This window comes from Diaphorina citri, unplaced genomic scaffold, assembly GCF_000475195.1.
Source record: "Diaphorina citri unplaced genomic scaffold, Diaci psyllid genome assembly version 1.1 scaffold1635, whole genome shotgun sequence".
Taxonomy (NCBI): Eukaryota; Metazoa; Arthropoda; class Insecta; order Hemiptera; family Psyllidae; genus Diaphorina; species Diaphorina citri.
In genome coordinates, this window is record NW_007379061.1 from 49,146 (window position 1) to 68,672 (window position 19,527).

Below are 19,527 nucleotides of genomic sequence, written 5' to 3' on the forward strand. Positions count from 1 at the left end.
AATAGAGTTCTTCCACCTTAACTGTTGTGCCTTCTGGCATCAGTAGGTATAAAAGTACCTTTTGGAGCCCAAGGCAAATCATTTGATCTGATAGGTAGGTATCTTACACAATCATTAGTAATGTCATTATTTCCAAGTAATGATGATGTGGTTGGGTGGAAGAGCTCCTTCAGGAGAATCCTGCCACATAAAAGAAATCGTAAAAAAAAAAATGATGAAAAATCAGAAAATCCGGAATTCCATCATTAGTAATGACATTCCATCATTAGTAATGTCATTACTAATGATCATGCAAGGTACCTATGAGACCGTTATCCCTTACACGGAAAACACAGGTACTATCCTGTTTTCTCCCAGCCGTAGTGAGGTGGTTCTTGTATGGAGAGAGAAGGGAGCCCAAGGCAAACCATTTGATCTGATAGGTAGGTACCTTACACAATCATTAATAGTAATGTCATTATTTATCAGAAAATCCGGAATTCCATCATTAGTAATGACATTACTAATGATCATGTAAGGTACCTATGTGAGACCGTTATCCCTTACACGGAAAACACAGGTACTATCCTGTTTTCTCCCAGCCGTAGTGAGGTGGTTCTTGTATGGAGAGAGAAGGAGAGGGTTCGTTTCCTGGTCAGACTCTTCTTGTGGCATAGCGTCTTCTTGAAGGATTCCCGGAAATGTTTGGACATGAAACCGTACACGATGGGATTGACACAACTGAAACCAAACACAGGAAGAAATTGAAAATATAAACATCTATTACAAGGATCGCCAACCTGTCGATTATTATTATTATTATTATTAAACGATTAGATCAAACTTTATTTACAGAATAAATATTTACAGATGGTAACATAATGTACATATATACGTAAGTAAAAAATATAGTTTGATCAAGGGAGGGGTTAATGCCTATGGCATTCTCTACCACCCCACCCTTGATGTCGATTGTGAGCTGCCGGTAGCTCGCGAGAGTTTTTCTGGTAGCTCGTAGCTAGCACAAGTTGAGAGCAACTCTTAGGGGAACCAAATAATTAAATCGACACGTCGTAAATTTTTGGTTCCCAGACTAAAGGCAGTTCGCCAGGGGTCTCCTACTCCTATAGTTCATCCAGATCAATGTGACAGCAATGAGTCATCGACCCAAAATGAAGGAACCAATCAGGTTGCAGGAAATCCTTACATTGTTGCAATTGAGGTAGGCTTGCCAAATATCTAAAATGTCGATTCGGGACGCGAATCCGCGAACATAATCGCAAAATCCGCGAACAAAATCGCCAAATCCGCGAACATAATTGCCAAATCCGCGAAACATAATCGCGAAATCCGCGAACATGATTCGGGACGCGAATCCGCGAACATAATTGCCAAATCCGCGAACATAATCGCAAAATCCGCGAACAAAATCGGCAAATCCACGAACATAATTGCCAAATCCGCGAACATAATCGCCAAATCCGCGAACATAATCGCGAAATCACATAGGTACATTATTTACATAGGTACGATAGGTGATAGGTAACATACCTATTATTAAAAAGAGATAAACAAAATACAGTCGAACCTGGATAAACGAGAATCCATAGAAAGTAATAAAAAAAAAAAGTTCACACAACCAGCAATAAAATTGGAGAAAAATTCAGGCATATTTTTGTACTTTTGCATCATATCAGAAGAGTATCGGATATTTTTACACTATCCACTAATGAGGAAGGTGAAGATAAATTACCGGCGTGAACGACCAGGTATTCCTGCGTTAAAACGCCTTATCCGAAAAAAAAAAGAGATAAATTATCTTAGGTATACCTAGGGTATAGGCAACACCATTGGTTTAGTGGTTAGCTCAGTGGACTTTGGACTTTCCAATCTTAATAAATTTAAATAATATCTATTATTACTCCACCCGAAAAAAAAACTAATAAATAATATTAGATACCTATTATGTAGGTATGTATAGAATTTTCGTCTTATCTTTTTCAAGTAAATTTATTTTTCCTCACTATACCGCTCAGACAGTCTGTCACACAGTCGTAACATGTGCGGCAGGAAAAACTTGACAGGCCTCTCAAACGGAACACAATTTCTGTATACTTTCCCTCCACAGAGGCGGAACCGCACAACGTTCACTCCCCAACAGTTGCAGGATCTGGAGTGCCTGTTCCAGATTTTTCCTCACTATACCGCTCAGACAGTCTGTCACACAGTCGTAACGTGTGCGGCAGGAAAAACTTGAGAGGCCTCTCAGACGGAAGACAATTTCTGTATACTTTCCCTCCACAGAGGCGGAACCGCACAACGTTCACTCCCCAACAGTTGCAGGATCTGGAGTGCCTGTTCCAGAAGACCCACTACCCCGATGTCTTCCTCAGAGAAGAGGTAGCGCTGCGGATCAACCTGTCAGAGGCACGGGTTCAGGTCTGGTTTCAGAACAGGAGGGCAAAGTGGCGGAAACAGGCGCGGCTTCAGCTCCTGCAGGACGCGTGGAGGATACGATGCTTGGGTGTGAACGCTCCTGGTAATCCTGTGGGTGAGTAGAGGGATTCCAGAGCAGAGGGTTTAAGCAGTTACACCCATATTTTATGAACAAAATGCTGGCTCTTAAGTTCGTGCTAAGCATAGTCTCAAGGCATTTGATTGGTCAATTTTGACTTGTGGGGATTCCAGAGCAGAGGGTTTAAGCAGTTACACCCATATTTATTAACAAAATGCTGGCTCTTAAGTTCGTGCTAAGCATAGTCTCAAGGCATTTGATTGGTCAATTTTGACTTGGGACTGATCTAAGAACGATCATTCTTGTTCATAGATTCGTATAAGCTTGACCCATCTTTTTGGGGCAGTTGCCTCTACATCCTCAGCCTCAGAGTGGCCTTTTTGTGTATTGCGTTAAGCAGCTAGGAAATGATTTTTCAAGAGGTTTAATCAAGGGATTTTTAATAAGGGGGGTTTATTTAGACTTAGAATTCCAGTATATAGAGAGGGTTAAGATTTGTCATTTATTTAGGGCCTATTATTTTTATTATGTATAATGGTTATATTCATAGGTGGGATTACTCTTTGTATGTTTTTCTAAACTTATAAAAGTATGTATTGTATAGTGCCTTTAAATGACCACCAAATAAAGGTTTATTTATAAATTTATTTATTTATTTATTTATTTTTTTTTTTTTTAAAGAGGTTTGTTTAGTGTCCTTCCCCTTTTAAAGATCCTCTACCATTGCACATGTGACATGTTTGCCAACAATGCCTATTTTTTTTGCTGTCACATTGATCTGGACACACTTTAGTCATTTGACACACAACCCATAATAGGTTGGCGACCCTTGTTCTTTTAGAGGCGCTGTCAGAAATGAGATTCAATATAACCGATCACATTATATTCATAGTGAGACCTGCACGTGAGTTATGATCAAGTTGTTATCAAGTTCACGGATGATATCAAAGATCATTATCTTAGCACGTTGAAATCAGTGGCTTCCAGGTATGTATTCAATTGGAGACTTGTATTCAAGGGGGAAACTTATTCAAATGGTCTTCAAGTCGCCATGTTCTTTCTCTGATAGGGGAAGCACCAAAAAGAATGAAAGCATTCTGATAGCTGATTTGAGCTTGAAATAGGTCACTTTCACGATTCAGCTCGAAATCCGGCGGGTTCAAATTGAGATTTGCCAGCCTAGTTAGCTTAGTTGGTAGTGCGTCTGCCTTGTAAGCGCTAGGCCGCGGGTTCGATTCCCGCCCGGGGCGGATTTTATTCTGACGGGATAATGTTCGTTCTCGGATCGGCTGGCTTTCTCCTATCCTGTCTTCCTTCTTTCTTCGATTTTGGGACGATAAGACCATAGCAGTTACAGTTCCCTCTGTCAAATTTCAAGTTAAATATCTCAGTTTGATGATTTTCATTTATTGCCCTTTTTGCACCCAGCTCCTCAATTACGAGTATAATCTTATGCCAGCCTAAGTAGTTAGCGGTTAAGCTTGTATTGTAGCGCGTGTATGCCTTGTAAGCACTAGGTCGCGGGTTCGATCCCCGCCTGAGGCGGATTTCATAAACAAGGTGTTTATTTTAAATGCAGTTTCTTTGTGTTATTATGTCACAACTTTGGTGCTCACTGCAGCATTGCTGGATTTTTCCAATATCTCAATAATCCTAAAATCCAATGTTTACCTACCATGCTGGCACTGGTCGCTATGCGCATTTATATGTCATAGCTACTCATTTTCCTCACGAGGCTGAGTGGGCCCCGCAACAGCCAGTCACGAAATCAATCATTTGCATGATACAAATTTCTTGACACCGCCGGGAATCGAACCCGGGTCTCCCGCGTGAGAAAAGTTCCACAATAACATAACTCGTGCAAGGCGAGCGCAGTGACCACTACGCCATGGGAGCTGACCAAGGTGTTTATTTTGAACTAACAATTCATTTTTTCCAAAAATAAGGTGTTTGTTTTTTCTCGCTTTCTCTAATTTTTTCTTTCTGTTTCACCGTCATGTTTGATTTCCCAGAGAGTGACACGTCTTCCCGATGCAACAGCCCGAGTGATATCGACGTCATCCGTCATCCATTAAGATCTGATGCACTCGAAGAGAGGAGGACTGGATAACGGACCTCACTTCGTCTCCTACCTCGCATTTCACACCTCACACTTCGCCTCCTACATCACATTTCAAACCTCACACTTCGTCTCCTACATCACATTTCCCACCTCACACTTCGTCTCCTACATCACATTTCCAACCTCACACTTCGGCTCCTACCTCTCACTTCGTCTCCTACCTCACACTTCACACCTCTGACTTCGTCTCACACTATCTACTACCTACCTGCACATCTCATACTATGGTACATACATATCTACTACCTACGATTATAGCATATATTATGGCAGACACGGTGGGCTTATCACAGATTATATTATTATAGATTATTATATTACTATAGATTTAGTTTTAGTTTAGTTTAGTTCGTAGTCTTAATACAATTGTACACATACAATTGTATATTTGTACAAATAAAATTGATTGATTGATTGATTGATTGACCTTACGGATTGAAGATGAAGTTCGCTCCGGGTGGGAATCGAACCCGTGACCCAGCACTTACACAACAATCGCGCTACATTCCAAGCTAACTAGCCCGGATAGATCTCCATATTATTTCACGTTCCTGAACGGCATAATCCTAGGGTGACATAATTGAGGAGCTCGGTGCAAAAAGGGAAATATGGATTTTTTGCCCTTTTTGCGTAAAACGGTTTTTTGAATACGTGGTGCGCTCTATCTTCCAGCGTTTGAACTGCAGTGATAACTTTTTTTCGATGAGTTACAGCGTTTTTTGTAAACATACTTTTCAAAAAAAAATAAAAAATAAGATTTTAAATTGTGAAGCCAGGGCTATTTTCCATAGTTGGGGCCGACCTCCTAAAATCTCGATTTTCGGTAAGGATCAAGCTGAATCATGGAAGTATATTCTTGAATAAACCCCTCAATCATAGTACCTACACTATTCTCCTACACTAAATGTGCACATTAATGAACTCGTGTAGGTTTTTGCATTTTTGTAAAATCAGCTCTTCCTTTTCAGTGGAAATCAAAACCTTCAGAGCTGTCTTACTCAAAACTTGATTTTCTTGGGCCTTCTTACTATGACCCTCTCAAGTGTATATCCAGCAATGATTTGTGTAGTCAAATCATATTCAACTTACTGACTAATGTCATGGTGCGAGGACTAATTGAGACTTAATGCCGGCGTACAAAGTACCACTGACTGCTAGTTATACAGGGTGTATGAAAATTAGCGTACCACACTTGAAGGGGTTATTCATTAGGTTATCATGAAACTTTTTGCTCCGCTGTGTCCACGCAGTCAACGGCCGTTGTTAAAAGGATAGAAAAGACAACTTTTGTCCGGTCGGCCGTAGACTATGTGAGAGAACATAGCTTTTTAACACCCATATCAGTGATGCAGTGGTTAGCGCGATGGGCTTTGGATCTGGAGGTTGGTGTTTCGAGTACAAGTCATAAGTAAACTTTAGCAAGGTGTGTAGGTGTACCATACCTACCTATACTATGACCAAATGCTTTCAGTTTGAGCTACAGGGTGGAATCTGTTCCATCACATTGAGAGCATTCGAGGAACTTGAATGTTCATAGGCCAAAGCTCTTTAATTATGGTGCCTCAAGTTCTGGCCACCCTGTATATTTTATGCTTAACACACTAAGACTAAGGAGATATAATGTGCTTAGCTCGAGAGGTAAATACCTACATAAGTAACCAGGTACCTACTTGGTAATTTTGTCTACCTATACCGGCATAGGTACTACCTACCGGTAGTTAAGAGGTAGTAGGTAGGTACCTATTTGTGTTGAGTATAATATAAAAGTGGCAGACACAAGCATGAAAATCCTGACAATTTTGTCCTCTAATTTTGACTGTAGTTCTGTGGAGCACCACCTCTCTGTTTTTCCGTAAGAAGGTATCTGATAAACGAGCAACATTATTATCTATAGAATGTACCTACACATGAAGTCCACTCCGATGCTACACCTAGTAGGGGCAAATAGCCGTAAAATTCGGGTCAAGCTTATATAAATTTAAAAATCTGTAGGATATTACATCAATTACCTACTACCCATTCAGAAATTCACGGTTTTTAGAATTTTGCAATTTGCAATAGACATGGACGTAATCTTTCAGAGGAAAATATTACGTCAATAGCATCGAATGACGTCACTCTCTATACTAAATGACGTCACACTCTAGAAATTATATCATTATGACGTTATATTAATTTTGCGAAGTGGCCCAAATGTGAAGTTCCTTTCCTACCGTAAGTTTGCGTAGGTCTGTACTCTTGTTCGTTTTTTTCTTTTTTTTTATTATTTTTATTTTTATTATTTTTTTAGGGATGAGCTATAGGTATTAATTTTTCAACAAAGTTACAACTTTGGGTCGGGTTGAAAACTCAATTTTCATTTTATATTACCAATATGTGTATAGGGAACAAGGTAATAAGAAAGCATTGCAAATTGCAATTTTTTTTTTTTTTTTTTTTTTTTGGGGGCAACGGGTGCATTCAAATTTATATTAATGTATGAAACATAATCTGACTTAGTTTTTCGTTTGTTTTAGGGAGGTTTTGTTTTATTTTGTACAATAAGAGAGTTGTTTATGTTCTAGTCATCTAGTCGTACAAATATAGGTAGGTATTTCCAATTATTGTATATTTCACCTTAAACATTATAACAAACAAAATAAACTCATTGTTTGATAGCTTTGTTTTTATTTTAATAAAAAGTAACAGTTATACATGTACAGAAAATTGGACACTGAAAACTAATGTGTATGTTACAGGTCATGTTGATTTTTCAGACTGAGTTGCCTAGCAACCATGACTAACAATCTACACAGCCTGTAACATACATAATTATGTATTTATCTATTGATGTATCATATTTTTCCTGTCCAAATAGTCCAAAACTTACCGTAATCTGAGAAAGCTATGTACAAACTAGGGTGCCGGAAACTTAAAAAAACTTATAATCTAGGTAGGTACATAAATAGGTACATGGTACAAAATAACTTTACAGGAATTCATAAGAAGAGAACTTAAAATCTAATCAGTCTTTAAAAAAATAAAAAAAAAAAAATACTGGCCTATTAAGTGCTTCACAGCAGATAAGTACCGGGAAGCTCGACACTTTATAGTTAATATAAGCATTCCAACAACCTAAATCAGGGAAAATAACCCAATAGGTAATAGAGATCTTCCACCTTAACTGTCAACAATAATAATAATAGACTCTTGAGTGGAAGGTAACCACTGGGCGAGGTTAACGCCGGAAGCGTTTTCTACCACCTAACCCTTAGAGCTCCATTATTATGTGGTCAAAATCTCAAATAAATGAGGATAAAATTCCATGGCTCGGCTGGGATCGAACCCACGCCCTCCTGTTTACCAGGCGAGCGTCTCATGTTAACTCAGCTCCTAAATGGGAAGTATTGAGTCTCTTGTCGAAAATTTTCTATCTCAAAATATCAAACTGTTGTGGCTTGTGGCATCACTAGGTATAAAAGTAGTTTTTGGAGCCGACTCTTAAGAGTGTCAAGAATGTCGCCAGGCGTCCAGGCAATAAACTTCAGAACTATTGCCCGGCAATGTGATATATGTTGCTCGTTTATCAATTTATCATACATTGTGGTTACTGTAGGGTAGGTACACTACTAGGCACACTGTGGTTACTGTACCTACACTGTGAATCAATAAGTACTCATTTCGTATACTGTAGATAGGACCTCCGTACTAGGTACAATAAGAATCAATATAGGTACTCATTCCGCACTCATAAATATGAATTAAGTGATTTATACAAGCGTGGATAATGATACAAACGTGTCTATTGTGTTGTACACATAAGGAAAACACGAATTAAAACAATCTACATACCTTAGCTACGCACTTTTATCACGGAAGCATCTAGGTCTTCTTTTTTCTTCGCCTTTTCCCGTGTACAGACGGGGTCGGCGTTTTTGGTCCAGAAAAATATTTAAGCACTCACCTTGACCGGTATACACAGGATGATCAAGAGGAGATCCGTCACAGCCAGACTGGACAGGAACAGATTCGTAGGCGACTTCATCCTCTTATAAAGCCACGTGGTCAGTACAATGAGAACATTGCCAACAATGCCCAGGACCATTGTGATAGAATAGATAATGAGAGTGGGCATTAACTCGGTCCAGATGAAGATTTGGCTGGCTTCCTCGTAGTCGTAGTCATAATCATCGCCGATAGAGAGCGCGGTGTCGTTGGGAGTCATGATGGTGGGATGGTCAGGAGGTGTGGAGCATCTGAGAAAGACAGGGGTGAAATAAGTAAATCGTTTTGGCCGAAAGAGGCAACCATTTTTTGGGACGAAAACTGGCCTCAACCAAAAGCAGTTGCAGCGTTCCTTCAACTTGAGGGAGATGAGGATTGACTCCTGATTTCGCTACAACAATAACAATAACAACAACAACAACAACAACAACAACAACAACAACAACAACAACAACAACAACAACAACAACAACAACAACAACAACAACAACACCAACAACAACAACACCAACAACAACAACACCAACAACAACAACAACAACAACAACAAAAAGCAAAACATTAGAAGTTTTTATATGTAGCCTAGTTGGCTTGGAAGATAGTGTTTGCCTTTTAAGAGATAGGTCGTGGGTTCGATTAATATCCGGTGTGGATTTTATTCTAAAACGATAAGGTTCGTTCTCGAAACGGCTGGCTTTCTCCTATCCTTATCTCTTCGATTTCGATATGATAAGACAAGACCTTGGTTACAGTTCCTTCTATCAAACAACTTTTTTTTTGTAAGACTTGGTTTTCGAGAAATGATCGTTCAATTTTTAAAAATTTACCTACCTAGGTATATCATTATCATTTGAGCCTGCAATTAGCAGGTGCATTTACACTAGGTCAATCAATGTCAAATGACATTTCGACAAGCCGATGTCAAAATTCAACCAAAATGTCATGTACTTAGTTTGTTGTTCCAAGGAGACCAACATTTTTTGGTTTTCGAGAAATGATCGTTTAATTTTTAAAAATTTACCTACCTACCTATAATCATTATGATTGGAGCCTGCAATTAGCAGGTGCATTTACACTAGGTCAATCGATGTCAAATGACATTTCGACAAGCCGATGTCAAAATTCAACCAAAATGTCATGTACTTAGTTTGTTGTTCCAAGGAGACCAACATTTTGTTGCAGCTCGTCCTAAATGGTTGACTAACGCGTTTACATAAACTACATTTTTGTCCACCAATTTTTTGATCTGGACCGACTTTATAGTGAATTCCAACCAATTTTGTTCGACATCTACCAACTCTCAGTTGACTGATCCGTCTGTACTCTGTACCCTATTTATCAGGTGAATTCATCGTTCGAGATACACAGAGTATGTTGTATCAACGTACTTAAGGAACAAATGCATTAATTTTTGCCCCAGCTTGAGTTATAGCTAGCAGATTGGTCAGGACAACTAAAATAAATTATGATCGAGTTATGAATTACGTGATGAAATGAAGCTACTGTGGAACATACATGATGCTACCGCGAAGATTAATTATAGGAAGAGCTGAGAGAACTTTCAATGCATCCAAACACATTGGGAATACCAAAGAGCTGAATATTGTAAAGAAAAAGGTATAAAAATGATTTAAGATTTTAAATTGTATATCAGCATTACCAGCTATCATTAGTTTAATTCAACTCTATCCTGGGCAATGAAGCTACGTTGTACGTGGTTGACATCCCAGGAAAATGTCTACTCGTATATTTGTAAGCATGATAGCTGATAGGACCTTGGTAGCACGCAGGAAAACGCTCAGGGGGGTATTTCTCAGAATTCTCATCTGGTGATCAAAGTTCTCGACCGGTCAAACTGATGTGATTTCTAAACTAAGTTCTCGACCGGTCAAACTGATGTGATTTCTAAACTATGTTCTCGACCGGTCAAACTGATGTGATTTCTAAACTAAGTTCTCGACCGATCAAACTGATGTGATCTCGAAACTAAGTTCTCGACCGGTCAAACTGATGTGATTTCTAAACTAAGTTCTCGACCGGTCAAACTGATGTGATTTCGAAACTAAGTTCGAATCCATCTCTAACTCTGTTATTGAAAATTTTCCTCTAAAGCCCGAACCACACGCTAGGATTTGTCCGCAGACTTATCTTCCAACTTGGTATCACAACTCACAAGCTTTCGACAGATCGTACATGTGTACAGGATGTCCGCGCAAAATTTCAGAACTGAACAAGTGAAATTCTCGCAAATATCGAGTACATACTGAGATTAATAAGATTACTGAGCGATCTATAAAGAAACAAATTTGTAAGACCGTAAGTGTATTTTCATTTAGGGGAACTTTCGGCAACAGAAACCAATTCCGATGGCTTGCAATCTTGGATTTCCTATGGTTAGTGCATTGGCTATTTCAGTTTCCAAAAGGGAATCGGTTCCGTGTCCGAAAGTTTCCCGAAAGGAAAATATGCCTCAAGTTGGAAGATAAGTTTGCAGACAAATTGTAACGTGTGTACCTCGGCTTAAGAGTCTGAACACATGGTTCTAAGCAAGACATTTCCAGTGGCTTTATGATGTCGAACGCACTCGCTGGGTCACTGAAGATGAGGGTTAAGCGATTTGGTTTTCGTTTGGATGGGTAATCATCTGGACACGTAGGTAGGTAATTATGACTGAAGTTAAGTAAACTTAGTTTTAATGGCCGACCTCCGGGAGTCCGGGACACATCACATTGCAGATTCGAAGTGGGAAAATCTTGGCGCGACGGATCACTGAAGTTAAACAAACGTTTTGGTTTTTATATTGATGGGTGACCGTCTGGGCAAGACAAGTGTCTAGTTCGAAGTACAGTCCACGTCAACTGGGAAGTCCGATGGAAGCGCATGGAGGGGAACCGCAACTTCTCAACTGTAAGTCGGACAGTTCTAAAAGTTTCACCATTCGATTCGGCGTGAAAAATCCCATGGGATCAACTATTCACATGCTTACTTGTTAATCAACGAGCTATTTTTTGACGAGTGCGCACCCAAAGGTCATCGGACTTCCCAGTTGAAGTGGACTGTACATCCAGATTTGTTGGGACAACTGTATTTTGTAGATCAGCGAGATTTCGTGTTCCTTCCAGCAACATTTTCTTTAGAAACATCGTTTCTCAACAATCCAGGATATGTTTGTATTGTTTGTGCAACAAATGCAACAATCCTAAAACTTTTATACTAGACGTAGGTATTTCTTGAACATTTTTTCTTTCTTTTTTTACACAACTGTGTAGGTACCTACTGGTACTTTTTAGAAACTGAAACCCAGTGACTTCCTGGTGATTATGTCTATAACTGGTAACTAGCAAATACCTGGCATCCTAAGTACATGCGGGATTACATAAATTAGACATATTTAGTACGAAGCTACTCTGGAGTATACATAAAATTATGTACAGTACGTAGAAGTAGGTACGTAGGTACATAAAATTATGTTTTCGTAGGTAGGTACTTATGTTTAGTAGGTACATAGAAATGGGTATATCTTATGCAGAGTACGCAGGACATAATATAATGTTTACTACATAAAGTTATGTTTAGTACATAGAAGTACCTATTTTACAGTACATAGGGAGGGCAGCCACCTCTCATCATCACCTAAACCTAACGATCATCATTAGACATATTTGGTACGTAGGTACTCTGGAGTATACATAAAATTATGTTTTCGTAGGTAGGTACGTAGGTACATAAAATTATCTTTTCGTAGGTAGGTACTTATGTTTAGTAGGTACCTACATAGAAATACGTACATCTTATCCACAGTACCTACGCATCAGGACATAATATCATGTTTAGTACATAAAGTTATGTTTAGTACATAGGAGTAAATAAATTTATGTTTAGTACATAGAAGTACCTATTTTACAGTACATAGGGAGGGCAGCCACCTCTCATCATCACCTAAACCTAACGATCATCATTGGTACTTCTAGCAACTCTCTGAGCACTTGGTCCATGATGCTAGATGTAGGTAGTTAGGTACTTAACACACATTACACACAATTGATCGAACACTATTTATTATTCAAAATGAAAATACCTTGTGGAGTTCCTTAAATACCAACTCCAAAGTTCAATCTAAAGCCACCAACTTCATCTCGTGATTATTAACACTTGGTAAAGTTGGTACCTATAATCATAAAAATATCTAGAATTGGTAGATTTGATATATATAGGCAATTAGATATAAAACTCAAATTAGGTAGCTAATATATCTTGGCAAATCTTGGAATTGAAGCTCCCAACTTCCTTTGGAGACTTCTGTGACTTTCCGTCACGCGATTTCACAATTTGCGATGCTCAAAATGGACAACTTGTCAAACTTAACTTAGCCTTCCCAAATGGATCACTGAAGTTTAGTAACGTTGAGCGTGGTTGGTTTCTAGAAGGGTGACCGTCTGAAAAACGTGCTCCTGGTAAGACCAATGCTATGACGTCACTGCCATTATAATAATGGTTAATTGGTTAAAGATAGGTACAACGTTTTTAAAGGTTTTCCCTTGGAAATATGATGTCATATAATGTCTGAAAAGTGCGTAAATATGTATAAAGTGCGATGTTCTAATTTTCTGACATAGTTCCCTGGAAATCTGGATCTATAAAATAGGAAGATGTTCTTCTTTATCCAAGTGGTTCTTGAAATTATCCTAGCTTAATTGTTTATTGCTATGAATTACCCCCTAATTAACCACCTATAGACCTATACTCTCAACACGTTGGAAAACTCATTTCACCAATTCTCAGCTATCTAATAACTACACAGATATCCGTAGAGATACCCATGACTAATGCTCACATGGGGTAGGTAATTATCTTATTGGATTTATTGGAAGATCAGTAATAAAGTAATCCAAACTCAATTTGAGGAATCATACCTAGGTAATCTATAAATCGATTAATCCAACTGATTAGAGAGCCTATGACGTTGGTAAATTCATTTATTTTGATAATTGCGAGTACATGTGAACAGAGAAAAATCCGAATGAAAACCAGATCCAGGAAATTGTGAACTAAATTAGGGTAAGTGTACCATTTATTCGCCCACCTAAAAAACGTACCATTTATTGGCCCACCTGTACCATACGCCACATAAGTCTGAAACTAGTGCTTCTGTTTAAAAAGTAAAATCACAAAGAAAATGGTTCGTTAGATTTGGTTCTGGGTTGTTCTTTAAGAAGCATTCAAAATGAGTTGGGGTTTTCACTGTTTTGAAATTTCTATTTCAGATAAATCAAAAATCCCTCTTAAATTCAGTACAATAAGTAGCATCCAAGAAATACCGACAACCACAAAAGAATGGTCACAAGTTCATAACCTCATAACACAAGATCGTCCTTTAGAAAGTCACCTGTAACTCATTTCATCAATTTATTGTCTCGTCCTTCTGGGGACCAAAAACACACATAGCGCCTGTATTATACCAGAGAAATAAGAGGGGAAACGAGCTTCAGAGGAGGGGAAATTAAGAAATGAAAATACAACTACTATATAGGTATATTATTATGTTTCTTATAGCTTCCTCTTTCGAAAAACTCACAACACACCACTGCATCTACCCAAAGGAATTAAACTCACAACACACCACTGCATCTACCCAAAAGGAATTAACCTGGCTCTAACACCTCTTATCATCATGATAATAACACACATTGCAATTCATGCAAACACCATCCACATTAGGTACATAGTATGTATTGTGTTTGTAATGCCAGTCGTCTAACAGACTGCTGTCCCACAGACCTGGGATTGTCAGACTGTCTGAGCGCGAGTGGCTGAAAAGGCCCGAGACTTAGGTGTCTTGGATAGTTTGACAGACTTATTAGGTCGGGTTAGATTTTTAGAGAGGATGATGCCCTTTGCTATATCTTTGGCAAGGGAAATTTCAGGCTGGTATCTTCCCTGTTCACTCTGTAACTAAAGTCCCCCAGCCAGACTAGGCTGGTCTACGCCCTGTTTAAAGCCCCCCAGCCAGACTAAGCTGGTCTACTCCTTGTTCTGTCAACCCCCAGTAAAGGGACCTCAATTCCTCATATTGAAGCAAGATATGCAAAGTCAAAGTGCAGAGTGCAAAGTCTTTTCACCTTGTCTCTTTACATTTTTCATGATTTGTCACCCAACGGGAAAAGTGTCGTACAAAGAGATAACCTCTTCGCGCTCAATGTCCATTTGAATGGATACAAAAATTTTGTCCAATGTCCATTTGAATGGACAAAATTTTTGTAGTAGTAAGTGCCCGGGCTAGAAATATTGATCCCGACTTCCCAGCATAAAATGAACAAAAAAGAAAATAATAGGTACGAGTACATTCATAAGAATCTGACTAGCAAAAATCAGCATTAGACTGAGCGAGTTACAAAAACACTCGTTTCATTGAGCTACTCAGTTATTGAGTCAGATCATAAAACATATAAATCACTCTTCAACTCCCTATAGCCTAATATAGGTATGGATCTGACTCAGGGACTGAGATGTAGATACGTATAATCGTGGTTGGATCCAATGGTTCAACTTCATTGTGAGCTACTTTTACCGACCCGAATGTGATGAAATTGTAAATCTAGGAAGTTCACGAGTGGGCGTTTTTCAGATCTCATCGATCAAAATCTTCTGTTGTTGTTGTTGTTGTTGTTGTTGTTGTTGTTGTTGTTGTTGTTGTTGTTGTGATTTATATACATACCTACGTACGTGCAAAATGATTGGGGATTTTTGCCATCACTGTGGAAGTTTTTTGGGTATTCCAAAGAGAAAATCAGGTGTAAAAGCTAGATCCAGATTTGCTTTAAGTTGGCTTTTACATATATGTAATGTAGATACGTATAATGAGTACATGTGAACAGAGAAAAATCCGAATGAAAACCAGATCCAAGAAATTGTGAACTAAATTAGTTTGATCCAAATTATTATTAACAATTTTATTTCATTATTTCCTCGAATCTAATAATGATGATGTGATGATTTATATACATACCTATGTACGTGCAAAATGATTGGGGATTTTTGCCATCACTGTGCAAGTTTTTTTGGGTACCTATTCCAAAGAGAAAATCAGGTGTAAAAGCTAGATCCAGATTTGCTTTAAGTTGGCTTTTACATATATGTAATGTAGATACGTATAATCGTGGTTGGATCCAATGGTTCAACTTCATTGTGAGCTACTTTTACCGACCCGAATGTGATGAAATGCCTTCGCACTCAACCTTTCCTATTTCTATAGCAAGGGGAATTCAGGCTGATGGTATAATAACTAAGCTGGTCTACTCTCTGTACGTACCCCAGCTGGGCTAGGCTGGTCTACTCCCTGTTTAACATCCCCCAGCCAGACAGGCAGAGTTTACTAAACGACCGATGTCTGATCTAAGCTTACCTATTCAAATATGCCATCAGATGGAAGGCGATACCCATGTATTTGTAATGGACAAACTCCCCAGTACGCTCATAAGGGATGAAACTCCAAGCAGTCAGCAGATTATCTATCAGCATGGGAGCCCAACATATGACGAACACCACCACTATCACGATCAGCATCTTGATGATCTGAAAATGAACACGAATAAAAGAGCATGTTTAGACTTGCTAGAGTAAAGCGACTTTTCAGTCCTATGCTGGCGTATAAACAAGGTAGGTGTGTTCTATTCTATTCTATCCACTAATCTAAAACCTACCAGCCTAGAACCTCGGAAGGTGCTTGCCTTGATGCCTTGTAATTTTTTGCGGATTCTGTTTCCAAACAAGAAAAACTTTATCCTAAACAGATAAAGTTCGTTTTCTGAAAGGCTGGCTTTTTTCTTCTGTCCCAATATCTCGCTTTCGGGACGATAAGACCTTAGCAGTTATTGTCCCCTCTATCCAACCTCTTTAAAAAAGTCAATATCCGATAGAGAAATTCATATTGGGCGAAGTGTTTTACCTGTCTAACATTCTGATTGTATTCAGTCTTATGACAGAGTCGTTGTGATGATTTCTGCAGACATTCCATCTGAGGATCTCGAGCTTCGGTAGTACATACGGCGAACATTGAGTTGTTCATCACCTGAAATCAAGCAGGCATATTTGAGAATTTGAGTACACGGAGAAGGGTAGGAAACCCAATCAAGTGACTGGGTTCCAGAACTCTAAATCGGGCAGCTCGACACTATAATACAGCATTCCAACAGCCGAAAATAGGGGAAGTAAGAAGTAACAAAATAATAGAGTTCTTCCACCCTAACTTGTGACACCCTATCATTGATTTTTTCTCGGTGTGGTTTTCTCTTAACCTATCTTTCTTCTCTCTTCCGATTTCGGAACGATAAGATCTCCGTTGTTACAGTTCCCTCTATCAAACCCAGGGCCATAAGTATCGGCCAGTCTCCTAAAAGTTGGAGCATCCCCCCCCTACAAAGTCCTGGATACGGCCCTGATCAAATCTCTTGGAAGAAAAGAAGTTTCTGACGTGTGGTTTTACCCTGTGTATCTCAAGCGCTATGGTGGAGTAGGTGACAGTCATTATGGTGGTGGGGACGACAAGTATAACTAGAAGCATATACACCTCGTAGATTCGCCACAGGAGGAGATTGTCCAGGTTGCGAACACACCAGAACGCCTGAATCTTGACACCCACGGGGAGGAGGATCTGGAAAAAAAAAGAGAAAATTTAGAAATAGAAAAAAACAAACAAACAAATGCTACTGAAACCGAATTGTTTGAATTCTTCAAGGTCTGGAACATCGGAAGTGTAGTAGCCCGACTTTTCGTTCTTCGATTTCGGGACGATAAGACCTTAGCAGTTACAGTTCCCTCTGTCAAACCTCTTAAAAAAAAAGTACCGTTGTGCTCTCAATATTGTATTGGCCAGTGGAAACGAACATTGGCAAATTCGATGCAAAAAAAAATGCATACAACATACTAAACTTGCATTTCAGAATATTTTATTATAGTTGCAGCTATTATTTTTATGTATTTGAAAACAAGTTATTATTTCGAAAACAAGTGGCGGGGAGTGGATATTAAGACGGAAACGAAAGGAGAGAGGAGGAGGAGTAGAAGAAAGCTGTCGCACGCTTCCAATATGAGACGGGGCCTAATGCCTAATGCGAGTAGACTAAATAATGTAAAGCCTGAAAATTTCGGAAGGTCCTTGATATAGGGGCTCCAGGTACTTTAACTTTAAATTGATCTTCTTAAATAAAATTGTAACACCTTTATATTTGGTGCGCCAGAAAAGGACATTGTCTTGGGATGTACCTCAGTCGTCTATATATTAGGAGTACAAAAATTTTACCTGGACTAGAAGAATGGGGGCGGCCAAAATGGCGGAAATGAGCCAAATGGCGGCAATGGTTTTCTTGGTCTGACTCATCGTACAGATGTACTTTGCCTTCATTGGATACATGATGGCGTAATACCTGCGGACATTGTCGAGGAAAAGGCTGATGAAAATTCCGAGATACTTTGATGAAATGAAGGGCCCAACTCTGCCTAGGCTCTTTGTGGATAAAACAAATTTTTTAATGCGGTATGCTGTTGAAAATCAGTTGCAAAAATAGTTAGGTATGTTGATATTTCTTATCTATCTACACGGGGTTTTGTAAAATTCCTAACAATACTTTTAGGTTAAAAATTAAAAAGACAATTACCTCAGACAATTAATTTTATTTCTTAAAGATTCTTTTTTCAAATAATTATTCTCATTGAGAATTTCTCAATACTTAATCACCTATTTCACTTTTATTTTACTTGATACTTTTAAGTTTTAAATTGAAATCGGAACTTGATTTCCGTCTATAGGCAAGCCACTCTGACTCAGACCGTTTCTCAGACAGTTGGAACCTGTGTGGCGAAAAAAGCTTCAGACCTAGGACTAGGTCTCTCAGACAGTCCGACAGACCACGGGTCTGTTAGTCTGCGTTCACGCGGGCATTAGGCCCTGGTTCAATAAAAGTTTTTTATTTATTTTTTTCTACCAGACAACTCGACTTTTCAGTCATAGAAAACTCACCTTTCTATACTCATAACTGTCAGGGTCAGTACTGAACAGATGGCGGTGAAGTTTTGCATGTAATGAACAGTTTTGTTTTACTTAATACTTTTAAGTTTTAAATTGAAATCGGAACTTGATTTCCGTCTATAGGCAAGCCACTCTGGCTCAGACCATTTGTCAGACAGTTGGTGTGGCGAAAAAAGCTTCAGACCTAGGACTAGGTCTCTCAGACAGTCCGACAGACCACGGGTCTGTTAGTCTGCGCGTGAAAGGCGGGCATTAGGCCCTGGTTCAATAAAAGTTTTTTATTTATTTTTTTCTATCAGACAACTCGACTTTTCAGTAATAGAAAACTCACCTTTCTATACTCATAACTGTCAGGGTCAGTACTGAACAGATGGCGGTGAAGTTTTGCATGTAATGAACAGTTTTGCACAGGAATACTCCCATACTCCAAGTATACGAAAACAGTTTGGCAATCTGCAACAGAAAGAGGAGATATTTTAGGTTTGACGTCACTGTATAGCTGCTGCCGCTGTACCAAGAGTAATTTTGAGTTTTGAAGTTACTATTTTCTTGGTCTAAGGCAGGCTTGTCCAACCCGCGGCCCGCGGGCCGCATGCGGCCCGCGAGCTCATTTTTGCGGCCCGCGAAGGCCCGCCTAAAAATATGAAGTGTTGGGAATAATCGATTATGATAATTGATTGTTCCCAACACTAAGTAATTTTGAGTTTTGAAGTTGCTATTTTCTTGGTCTAAGGTTCCTTCTGCGGCACCTGTTGTTGATCTATCCACATCACTGAGGGTAGTTTTACTTTCGGCGACAAGCTATACCCGCCTACTCACATTAACTTCACCCAGCTTGAGTGGAACCAGACAAAGCCAGCATTGGGTTGCCCAGATGATAATCCATCCGAATATTTCAACGGG

General features: G+C 39.1%; 1 protein-coding gene across 1 annotated transcript; it reads right to left on the reverse strand.

The window, feature by feature from the left end:
• Window positions 1-479: 479 nt before the first annotated feature.
• On the reverse strand, window positions 480-19,077 carry LOC103516662 (gastrin/cholecystokinin type B receptor-like; the record flags this gene model as incomplete). Its single annotated transcript, XM_026828995.1, is given in 6 exon segments — window positions 480-720; window positions 16,003-16,172; window positions 16,546-16,668; window positions 17,083-17,250; window positions 17,899-18,022; window positions 18,956-19,077. Coding segments are annotated over 6 exon segments (885 nt in total), but the record flags the coding sequence as incomplete, so codon positions are not given.
• Between the last annotated feature and the right edge of the window lie 450 nt (window positions 19,078-19,527).